The sequence below is a fragment of the Convolutriloba macropyga genome, unplaced genomic scaffold (assembly GCF_964194025.1).
Source record: "Convolutriloba macropyga unplaced genomic scaffold, txConMacr16.3 SCAFFOLD_1113, whole genome shotgun sequence".
In the NCBI taxonomy this organism is placed as follows: Eukaryota; Metazoa; Xenacoelomorpha; order Acoela; family Convolutidae; genus Convolutriloba; species Convolutriloba macropyga.
This window is the reverse complement of record NW_027449678.1, coordinates 12,815-25,392: the sequence shown is the minus strand read 5'-3', so window position 1 is coordinate 25,392 and position 12,578 is coordinate 12,815. Positions and strand designations below refer to the sequence as shown.

The window sequence follows — 12,578 nt, the reverse complement described above, 5'->3', positions numbered from 1 at the left end:
ATCAAAGTTCCCCAGCTCAGTTGACACCATCAACAATACCGCTGATATTGTGCCCAGAGCACAAGTCAACTTAGAGTTGTACTAATTTTTAGTTCAGAGATCAGCTTGGTTATCAGAAATTTGGTTACTCAGGAGAAAAGAAGCAAACAATTCGACAGGGTGCACTTAGATTTTTAAAAGAGTTTAATTATGAGACGGCCTATTGATGTTGTATTTTGACCTCGCACTTAAACTAAGGCTGTATCGCGGCGCTACCACAAATCATGAAATCAGAAGGTCCAAAAGTTAAAGCCAAATCAAGTCGCAGGATTCAAGAAATGCAACGGAAAACATTTATCATATGAAGATAATTCTCAACACTGCTATAAAAACTCAATAAAACAGAGCAATTTACCTATTTTCTAACTTTTTCTCTTAAAACGATAACTCCATTTTAATTACTTAAGGTTTTCCGACTGTCCTTGACTCCAAACAATTTATCAAAGTTCCGCGGCTCAGTTAACACCGTCAACAATACCTCTGATTTTCTGCCCAGAGAACAAATCAACGCCTAAACCAAGGCTATATCGTGGCGCTACCACTGCGATAATTATCAAATCAGAAGGTCCAGTAATTAAAGCCAATTCAAGTCACAAGATTAAAGAAATCTTCCTTCACAAACACTATATTGTTTAGTCTCTCTTGCGTAAGTTCTCGATAAAATCTAAATGATTACTCAGATGAACTGAGCACATAATTTGTATAAGCTTCTGATTGAAACAGTAGGCCGATAAGTTCTTGGATTCAATTTTTTTGTATTACAAAGAGACATAAAGCAACGCATTCATAACGATTTAAAGCATTCGTGTCTTGAAAGCAAGGTATTAGCATTAACACACAACGTACAAGCATTAGTAATGTGCAAAGCAACAAAAGAAACATAGACGACAAGATTTCGATGCTCACTTAACAGGTTTTTTCGTCTGATGTCATTGACGTCAAATCAGTTCGTATTAAGTCACCTAAAATTTTTAAGCCGAAAACCACCTTTTTCGATAAATATCGTGGTTATATTTACTTAAAATTAGGTTAAACGAAATTTTTCGGAACTTCCTACGTATATTAGAACGTTTTATACGCATTTAAATTCGTATTTAAACACTCGATTCGGATTGGCTAAAATTCGTCCATTTACTGCGTAACATCCTCCGGCCCAGAAGAAATTTGGGGGAAAACTGGTACAAGTTTTACAAGCGGACGAACGAGTGAATCGGTCGACGTACGTAAAACGACAGAGCGCGCAACGCTATCGGAGCCGTAACAAAGTTCCACAATCCGAGCGATTGGGTAGTCACCCCTAGGGTTTGTTTCCTCAATTATCCAAACCAAGTCACCAGTCTTAAGGTGTTGCTCGGCAGGCGTTTGCCACTTAGAGTGGCGGTTCAGGGTCCATACGTACTCTCTGATCCAACAGACCGGATTGCATTAGCGTACGACTGCGCACGCGCGCAACGTTTACGATGGTCGAACTCATTATTGCCGACAACAGACGCAATACCGGTAGTTTTTTCTCCTAAAGGAAAGTGGTTGGGCGTTAAAGCTTTCAAATCGCACCGATCAGTGCTTACGGGTGTTAAAGGACGCCAATTGAATTGAGAGCATTCTCCAGGAGACAAAAAGTAGTATGCAGCACCTCATCCGTGAGCTGACGCGTGCCGAGAATAGTATACAACGCACGCTTGAAGCTGCGATCCAACCTTTCTCAGATACCACCCTGATGTGGTGCACTGGGTGGATTGGGCCTCCACTTTATACCTTTGTGATCGAGCTCAGCTGCAATGTTGACAACGTTCCACTTTTCAAAACTTTCTCGGAGTTCTTTCTGCGCTCCAATAGAGTTAGTGCCATTGTCCAACCAAATCATGGCAGGTGTACCCCTACGTGACACAAACCGCTCAACTCCCATGACACAAGAACTGGTGTCCATGGATGTAATTATCCCGTCATTGACAGCGCAGGTTGTGAGACAGGTGAAGAGGAAGCCCCATCTTTTCTCAGTAGTACGGCTTACAGTAACTTAGATGGAACTTTGATGGAACGCAAATATGATCTTAGTTTCAGTACTGTATAGTGTTCCTGCACAATTGATCTTAAGTACTCATCGCCTTGATGATAATGCTTTGCATGAGCGTGATCAAGGAAAAGTTTTACAAACGGATGACGTGCGTCTAAGATGATTGGGTACTTTAGGTTGAACCCAACATCCATTAACTGCTTGATGCGGCCCGAGGAACGGATTATCCCTTTTTGACTGAGGAACGGTTATTGTGGTGCGATTCGGCTGCTCCATTTAACAGATTTTTTGTCAAGAAGATCTTTCGTTTCGGTTTCAAAAAAGCTCTCCTTGCACCAAGTACTGTAGATGACGCTGGGCATCGTCAAGCTCAGTAGGATCCCTAATGTTACAACCGACGTTACGGTAGCCGGCATGTTAAGGCAAAATTCGGAGAACGTATGCGGCAATGCGCAAGTAATTTTGATAAGAAACAAACTTATAAAACGGAACTATTGAAGGAACGAGAGTTGTCTGTTTTTTGACAGAAGTAGCCAGAAAAACAGTGTCTTCTATAGCGAATGTCTGGTTGACGCCAAGCTTGATGTTATTGATGGCGTCTGTGTTCGGTACGAAAAGGAAAATTGGATTAGATAAGAAATGCGGACCTTTGACCCAGCTGTTTATTTGCAAAACTTCAGCGGACGTGCCAGCGTCAGCTGAATTATTCTTAGTTGGGACGTGGTTCTTTTGGTCATCGCTGGTTTACTCCAAAATTTTGCGAACACGGTTTGCAACAAAGATTGGTTGCTTTTCATTAGAGTTAATCCATTGGAGAACGGTCGTGCTGTCTGTCCACATGAATACTTGGTTAACAGTTACAGTAAGAGCCCGAACAATTTCGTTCTTCAGTCGAGCGGCAAGTAGAGCTGCTTGCAATTCCAGATTTAGGACAGTTATTACTTTCATTGGCGCCACGCGCGCTTTCCCCAATGACGGTAGGAGTTGTTACTCGGGCTCGAAGGAATGCGACGGCACTAAAAATATCCTGCGAACTGTCACCGAACATATGCAATACTACATTATCAAAGGCCCTGTAAATTAACTTCGAGGATTTTTGATGTTTTCAAGCTTTGTTAAGTTTGCACTCCAAACCAAAAATCATTGAACCTTGTCTTGCAGGAGCTCATCATCCCAATGTTGTCCTATGACACGCCACATGTCTTTTAAGAGCAGTCGAGCACCAACAGTAAACTCTGCGACAAGACCAATGGTGTAAAAGACTCTCGAGACAAGACATAGGACCAAGCGCTGCGTGAGTGACTTTGTGATAGCGCTGCTTTTACCCCTACTCACAACTAAAGTGTCACTAGTGTGGTCCTACTTCACAAGCACGTGCGAAGTATCCTCTTGGCAAGAAATAATAACCTTGGGCTCAGTAGATTGAGGAGAACCATCAATTCGATCGGCTATATTTAGTAAATTGCTTACAAATTTTCTCAGGAGACTCCACTGAGTCAAAGTAATCGTCCGTGTAAAAGTTTTCAAGGTCGGCTTTGGCAGCTTCAGGGTCAAACTTTGCCTTGTCTCTCGCAGTGCGTTGTAATGCATAGTTGGCACATGTGGACGAGTCTTTAGCCCCGAATATATTGATACACTACAACGTTAGTTGTGGGGTCCTCCCGCAACAGAAAGCGAAGTGATTGTTGATCTGATGGTAATACACCAACCTGTAGAAACATTCCCCTGATGTCGGCAGCGACGGTATATGGATGTTGTCGGAAGCGAAGAAGTACGTAAGTAATGTTTTGGAGCAGATCAAGGCCAGTGAGCAAAGATTTATTCAGTGGGGCACCATGAAATTTTGCTGCTCCATAGAGCACCCTACGCACCTTACCCGGTTTGTTCTTGTTTAAAACCGGATGGTGGGGTAGGTACCACTCTTTATCGGACCGGTTCTCAACCTTGTGAGCGTCCGGAACCTCATTTACTTACCCCTTATTTAGGTCTTCCTTGATGGTACTAGTAAACTTCTCTCTAAGGTCTTCAACCTTGGCCAATCGTTTTTCGAGAGATTTTAGTTGCACAAGGGAGGAGAAGTAATTATTTGGGAGCTTGGTGTTGTCTGCTGCCCACAGCATTCCCACATCGTATCTCAGGCCATTGTGCATGGTGGTACTCTCAAGGATTTCTTGAGCCCTTGCGTCTGCCGCAGATCTTGAGTCGACCTGCTTGTTTGCCCCGAATGATTCAATGTCGTACCATGTCTTTACTTGACGTGCTAACTCATTGTCATGTTCGATATTCACTTTAAAGCAAGTTGAGGTTAGACACGAACTTGATGGCAACGGACCGCTTAAGGCCCAACCTATGGGTGAACGTGCGGCAACAGGTGAACGCTTCTCATCGGCAGAGAAGTATTCTAACGGGCGGATGGCATGATAGACATCTTCTCCGAGTATTATCTCAATGTGTGGGTAAGTCTCTTGCAGGGCCTGTACAGTAATTATATCTGAGCCGACGTTCAGACTCTCCTTAAGGAAAAGGTTGATGGTAAATGGTTCGAAGTCCTGATGTTCTCTTGGTTTCACAGTAACTTCAACAACCCTAGTATCAATTACTTCTTCGGTATTAACACCCTTGAAAGTTAGCTTTAGTGCTTTACCGTGCACACCGAGTCTATCTGCGAGACTACCGGCCAACCAAGAGTTACTGCAGACGGTATCACATAAAACTAAAGCCTTGGTATCTAAACTGGACGAATTGACCAACTTCAATTCCGTCACCTGAAGGATCCCCTTAACATCAGTAACAAATGACATTGTTGTGGTCTTATTAGGCTGCAGTTGACTAGAAGTTTATTTACTTTGACCTATGTTGTCAGAAGGTTGAATGCTATCGGAATTTGTTGGCTGTTTTGTGGGGAAAACCCTATCTGCTCCATGCATTAGTGTGTTATGCGAACTATTACCCCATTCTGCTCGGCACTTTCTTGGTTGAGGGCACTGGCGGGACGTGTGCTTGTCCCTTAAGCAAGAAAAGCAAAGTTTGTTATACGTTACCAACATAGGGTTGGAGTCTTTTCCTTGAAAACTCGACACTCCCATAGCCTGTGGTTACCTTTGCATACAATGCATTGCGAGTAATAATTTGTGGAGGAAGATGGCATTTGCTTCTTTGTTTCCCTTTGTTGTGAGTTTGATGCAAACACCTTTGAAGTTGTTTCGGTCTTGGTTACTGAAGTGCTGTTCTCTTCAGGTTTTGCCTTGGTTCTACTTTGTTTTATAAGATCATGGGCCGCAGCCTTTTCTTTGAACCAATCGTTAAAGTCAAGGACGGTAGGCTTAACCCAGTGCTTCTTAACCGTAAAGAGCGACCACGACTCTTTCATGTTTGGTGGTAATTTCTGTACCGCTTGGTTAAGTAGGGAAGCGCTCTTCAAGTCAGCATCATATGATAGTGACTTGAAAACCCCAACGAGGCTGCATATGGCTACAGAATAGTTAATGATGTTATCACTATTGTGCATTTTAAGAGGCGAAAAATTGCTTAGTTTATCCGAGTGTGCACTTACGACTGCCTGTGGCTGGCCAAATTCACGTTCCAAAAGTGCTTAGTGCATCCCTGTACATTAAACCACAGTAAGCAAACGCAGCGGTTGCAATCTTTGATTTACCGGCGACCAGTGTTTTAAGGTACGTCAATTTAACGTCATCAGTGAACGACTGCGAGTCAATCGCGCTTTTGAATTGATCATACAACTGTAATGGGTCGCCATTGAATTGTGCAAGTTTCCACTCGGGCAGAGGGTCGTTTTTCTTGCTTGTTTTTGCATCCGCCAATTCCCTAATCAACGACGCATTGTCCGGTATCGAAGGGGAAGGTGCAGACACCTGTGGACCACTCCAACTCAACGAAGTGGACCCAACATAAGGAAATGTTGGCTGAAAAACCGGAGTAGCTAGACCAGGTACAACATTACTAGTAGTTGCGATCAGGTTTTCTTGTTGTGCGCCTGACGATGATTGCATATCAATCAACAGTAGTGATTTCTGATATATTCGTAGTGGAAGATTAGTGCTTGAGTGTGCGATATGTGCCTGTACATTTGAAGGCACACTTTTCACGGTGGTAGTGTCTTGTTTGACTATTGACAGTCTGTGCTCTGGAAAACGCCAATGACTCATACTTTGCACAAAGTGTTGGCCAAGAGGGATATTAAGAATATTTGGAGCAGGAGGAGCAACAGGACGTAGAACTTTGTGTACTCGGTTTTTAATATTCTGAAAAGTGTTGTTGATGAGAGGCTGAATAATCAAAAGGGCGTGTGGGATGGGAGCAGTGAGGTTAGGTGCGAAAACGGGGTTCGGAATTGGAAGGTCATTAGAATGAGTGGGTTCGGAGTTGTGCTGTTCAGTGTGTGGACTTGGTGGGGCGCTTGGGTGCAAGGAGACGTTTATTGCGGGGGCTGGATGAATTGTTGTCGGAAAAGGAGGAAGGGAAGAGTGGCGTTTGGTGCTCGGGGACAAAATTAATTTGTTGTCGGGAGCATATACGCGGGGCCGAATTATTCTTAGGCAAACTTGATGTTTTAGGTGCCCTTGCTTGTAAAAAATGAAGTTGTGCATTGGGAAAAAACTCGGATTCATTATTTGGATTTATGTCTCATTGCTTAAAAAGTAATTGCCTCGACAATTTTTTGGAATGGATTGCCTTGAAATGTCATTGTTGTGATCTTCTACTGCTTCGCCGATATTGTGGCTAAGGCATTCTGGAGGGTCATTTGTAACCCCTGGTTCACCAGTTTTCTCCTCATTGTTAAAACTTAAAGCAAGTGAGGTGTTGATCTAGTCCTGGACAGCTTTTTCACTTCTCATTGAGCTCCTAGCACTTGCAGTTCTTTAAGATTGGCTGGCTACCTTAGAAATGGCGGCCAGCATTTCAAGTTTTTGCAGAGTTGCCTTTGCCATCCGTTTCCTGTTGCCTTCCTCTAGTTCATCTAATTCCATTTGCTTTTTCTGTTTAGCAAGGCGAATGGCTGCCTTATTCTGCTACTCAATTTCTTCGCGCTTCATTTTAGCAATTACGTAATCATATTCACGCTGACTAGATGTTTTTGACGAGGACATCAGTGAGGGAAATCTAGAAAGAATGGAAGCCCTCAGTTCCTGAAACTCGCTTACTTTATCATCAGCAGAGTTGATGTAGTTTCGTGCTGAAGTGTTTATCTTGTTAATCTTATTTGTCATTGCTTCCAAGTAAGACTCTAATGAAGGAACAAGTGTACTTGGATCCTCTGTTTTTCGAGCAAACGCAATCAAGTCTTCATTTTTGTCTAAGACAGTCAAAAAATCTTCGTTACACTTTGCTACTAGGTGTTCAGTTTTCACTCGACTACTTTGACTATTTGTAAATTGAAGGATATTTTCATGTATAGCATGCAATTCAGCTTCACGCTTTGACCTGGCAGCGTACAATTTTTCGACTTTCTGATCAAGACTATTAGACTTCACAATGTTACTCTTTTGAAAAATCAGCCAAACTACCATTGTACACGGTTATTTATTATTTGCACACTCCAAATAAACCAAATCCATGCAAAACAAATCCGAGCAGAAAACGTCGTCAAGCACACAGTGCCGGACAAAAACAGAAGTGGAGCGCTGAAAGCTACGCGCCCAAAGCGGAGGGAGACAAGGGACACACGGGAAGTCGAGCGAGCAACACGCGACAAAACGGAAAAGTGACGGACGGGAAGTCGAGCGAGCAACGCGCGACGCAACGGAAACGGGACAGAACAGAACGGAAACGGGACTTGCGGGAGGACCAGCGAAAAACGCGCTACGCAACGAAAAGCGACGGTGGGGAAAGAACGGGAGGTAAATGAAGTCGGAAAGAACTATGTTAGCAGACCACAGCGAAAAATTCAACCAAACAACCTAGCCATAACTCCAGAACAAACTTAAGTCACACCCTAGGAAAAAGGAGAGAAGCTACTGCAAGACAATCTAGCATAGTTCATTATGGGGCTTAATATAATAACAAATTAATCAACGGCAATGCAGTTGTACGCTAAAAGGATGAAAAAGTCGAAAAATTTACTAGCTTGAAATCCAGAATAAACTTATGTCACGCCCCAGCAATACCCAAACCAAAAAAACCAATCAACGTACTAACAATATTATACAAGCTACAGAAACAATAAATAAACTACAGAAGTGTATTTGTAGACTCTGACAGTTAATAAAGTCAAGAAACAATCCAACCGTAACTCGAGATTAAACTTAAGTCACATCCTAGGAAGCAAAAAGTCCAAACCAACTAGCAATCACACAGTTACACGCAAACAGATAGCAGCAAAATCAATATACTACAACTGGAGGGCTAGTAATTCATTAAAGTTGAAGAGTCAAAAAAACAATCCAGCCGTAGCTCGAGAGTAAACTTAATTCACAACCTAGAAAGCTATACAACCTAAACAACAAACCAGCATACTAGCATACTCAACATGCTAAAGCAAAAACAACAACATACTTCATCATATATGACATACTACATCAAAATCCTGAAAAGTAGCGGAAGAAAATGAAAGGCAAAGTTTTGGGAGAGCGACGTTATTGAAAGAACGGAACACGGAGAATTGAAAAGTTAAAGGACGAAAAGGACGCGGACGAAACGGTACATAAACGAGCGACGAGGAAAGATTATAATGATTCAATATTTTTTTTTCTGTAGGCCGGAGGTTGTGAAAGTTTTCACAACTTTTATGTTTATTGAGTTTCACTCAATTAACGAATCTTCTTGTTGAGAAAAATATTTTTTGACAAATTTGTCAAAACTTTTATGCTTTTGTCCAGTTTTGTCTCTATTTTCAGTCAATTTTTGAAAATTCTTGTATATGGAACGGTAATCCAGTAAACTAGACGGTTTTATGCGCGAAAGTACGGTTTTTCAACATTCGATCTGGATATTCTATGTTTTATTTTTTTTTATTTGCATCAAAATTGACCAAAAATTTGCAAAATCGAACAATTTAGCATAATATTCTGTCAATTTTCTCTATATCTGAATTTATTTTTTGATATACGAACGGATTGTATCAATTTCTTCAGAATTTTTGGTAAATCGGCCTAAAATTTCAAAATTAATGTTTTTTCGCTCTTAAAAATTCAACTGTGGGGGTTAATGTTGACAAAATATCCAAAAATTTCGATTTGACTACCCCACGCAATTAAAAGTTCAATGATTGGGTTTCCTGCCGTCTAAATTAGTTAAACTAGGCAAGTTCATAAGACGAAGTATGCAGTTCTTGCTGCAAACATTTCCAACTGCAATCCATGTCTTTGGGTGAAGCTTTTGAATACAGAGGTTTCACCCACCATCAGCGTCAACATCAGTGACTGCGAAGTAGATTCCCATCGTCCTGCCTGTTGTTGCACACAGTCAAAGAGCTTCGTCTTAACCCACTTTTTCCCCTGTTGGGTGCACAACTTCCATTGTCCGTTTGCGGCAGAATGCACAAATAGTGCATTGAGTCAATGGAATTGCTCGGATTATTCCCATTGTACTTGAATTTTGGTCTGGTGGGTGTAATCACTTTGCGGTAGTTCAGGCGTGCCTTGCAATTATGTCCCTGCACTGGTCGCTGGAGTCAAAAAAGGGGCTAATTCTACTTCAATTTCAGTTGAGAGTGCTCTGTATTTAAAACTTTGCCGTTTTTGGTTAACTTTATTCGTTGATTATCAAAAACGCAGCATTTATATTTGATTTTTTTACTTACAAAATCTCTCTATCAATGACATTCAAAAAATTAATTATTCCAAATGGACAATCATCTTTAACAGGACTAGTTTTGTACCAATCTTGGACCGTTACAATCCAAAACAAATTCGGATTGTCATCAGTCGGTTTTTTATATAAAAAATTTGATATTTTTAATATTAATTAATTAAGAGAACATTTCAAATCAAAGCTCACAAGTGATAGGTCCTATTGGCTTCCTAATTAGCTCCAAAATAATTTTTCAAGATGATTGCTTGAAAGCTTATGGTCGTTTTGACTTTCAAAATATTTGATTTTTAAATAAAAAATGTCTGATTGAACTTTGCCTCCATTTTTCTCTTAATTTGGTCAACTTGTAGTTTAGTGTCAGCAATTAAAGAGTTCTCCTTCTCTCTGTTGATTTCAAAGTTATTCTTTATTGCGTTTTTACGCATTAAATTATGGTTTTCTGGATTTGATACTACTAGATTTATCATTTTTTTTAATTTTTAGATATTTGCCCAATTTTCATGTTTTCTGGTTTTGTCAAATTATCACGTTATTGGCAGTTTATATATCACATTTTTTGCGTTCAAAATAAGACACTAATGATAATATTTAAATCCTTAAACATATAGATAGGGGTTCTTTACCACTTTGACAATACTTTCTCGAAGAATTTAATTGAAATTCTTAATTTTGTCTTTATTCGTCATTTTTACTTTGTCTTTTTAGTCGTATTTCATTTCTTGTACAGGGATCTGGTTTGATTGGCTTTTCATGTTCATGGAAGAGTAGATGAGCCGATGTTCTGATGATAGAACATAGACGATGGCTTTCATGACTTTGAAAACAATTGTTTTCCAAAATGAAAAAAAAACACTTCAACTTCTCAATTTTGTTCCTTTTATTGTCTGTTTGTTACCTGTTCTCGCTTATTTAAAATTAAAGATGGCATTATTTGTGTCATGGGAAGTTGTCAAAAGGGATTGGTGTCACAAAATCTAATGTTTTCAAAGAATTCGTTATGACTTTACTGGCTTCGACACAGGTTTTTCACAAAAAAAAGTAAATCAATTTTTGACTTTTGTCATGTTTGACATTTGACGTTTTTTTGTAGACGTAAGACATATTCTAGATAATTGCAGTTCTCACGGGCTTCCTTTGGAAGAATGGTTGAACCTATTCAAATTTTTTATTTTGTAATTAAGGGCTTACATGTCTTTGGAAATTTTTTTTTCGAAAAAAAAAGTATTATATAATTTTGCAATTTTTTTCCATTGTCTAATTGTTGCTAGGTTTCATTAATGAGCGGTCATATAATACATTATCGGTGTTCGAAGATGGTGCAATCTAACATATTTTGTGGGCCAAAGTATGGCTTTACGGCTTCCAAAGCAAGTTTCAATTGATTTTTCTGGCAAGTTGAAGTTTCTGGCAAGTTTTAATTGATTTTTTTGTTTGTTGTCTATTTGTTGTTCTTTTTGAAACTGCATGAAAAATTGCGGTTCCTTATTCCCTTATTTAGAAGCATTGGTAATTGTAAACCTATGGGATATTTTAATTAGTTCCTAATGGTTTTCATTACTTTGAAATTAATTGATTTTTTTTTAAATTCAGCAATTTTTCTAACTTTAAAGTTTCTGTTCTTTTTTGTTACCAAGCCTTATTATGAACTGGTGAATAACCATTTTTTCTGGTGAACTACAATTTATTTTGTTTATTTTCAGTTTTATCTGACGCTATTTTGACTTTGTTATTAAGTTTTGTTTTTTAAAACGGACATAAATTTTTTGATGTAATTATTGTTTGTTGTTGTTTGATTTTGCCGTTCGTCTTCGCTCGTTTTCTTAATATCGGCATATCTCATCAATCTAATGCGTCATTTTTTACTCCACTGAGTTATTTGCTTCGGAGGCTATCTTTTTGTTCATACGCCAGTGTTTTTGAAAAAATACTTGAATTTTTGTGTTTTTCTATCTGTTCCTCATTTGGTAGACAATTATGCCAAAATTGTGGATGAGCGGGGTCGGAACCTTATGTGCGATCGCACATTACCGAGCCTCCTTGTTGGTGTTATAGCAGCTAATGGTGATGGAGGTGGAATGAACGGCGCCGGTGGAGCAGGTGGAATAGGGTTAATGACTGCGGGTGGATTCGGAGACGGCAGTCTGGGTGACAAATGTCTGCAGATATCCAGCTCCATGCTGCCATACTATCTGGCACAACAGTGGATTGAGCTGGGGTTAGTCTCACAAGCGGCGTCACTGATATGCACGGTCAAGGTTAACAGCATGTGAATTTTATGAAAAATATTTAGATAAAATAAATGCGGTGAAAAACAAGAAATCATCGTAGTTTAGCCACCATCTCATCAAATTCTTAAATTCGCACCAATCACCACCAAAATATGTTCCAATTATGTTAATTAATTTTTAAAAAAGTTAAGTTAAATTTCATAATTAGTGTTGTAGAAATTGAATTTATTTATTTTTCAATGCAATATGCTTACAAAACAAGGCCAAATGCGATTGAAAAAAACATATTGTGCAATAAAAATTAGATTAACTAATGGAAAATAGTTTTCTGAGAAAGATATGAATTTCCTAAGCTCTTTGAGCAAAAGTTTTGCAAACCGCTTGATTGTAATATCTAAAAAGTTTAGATTACTTGAACAAATTTTTCGATAGATAAAAAAAGACGATAGTGTTCCTTCAAATGTACATTATATAAAATGTAACTCCTCAAATATGCTATGTAATTTTCAAAAGCTCCTCATCTAAAC

The 12,578-nt window shown here is 39.5% G+C and overlaps 1 protein-coding gene across 1 annotated transcript in view; it reads left to right on the top strand.

The window, feature by feature from the left end:
• The window catches only part of LOC142355239 (guanylate cyclase soluble subunit beta-2-like), a 51,029-nt gene that overhangs the window by 26,051 nt on the left and 12,400 nt on the right, over positions 1-12,578 (top strand). Inside the window, exon 9 of the mRNA XM_075407465.1 lies at positions 11,876-12,038. Within this exon, the coding sequence (XP_075263580.1) occupies positions 11,876-12,038 (163 nt within the window). The remainder of the gene's footprint in view (positions 1-11,875; positions 12,039-12,578) is intronic.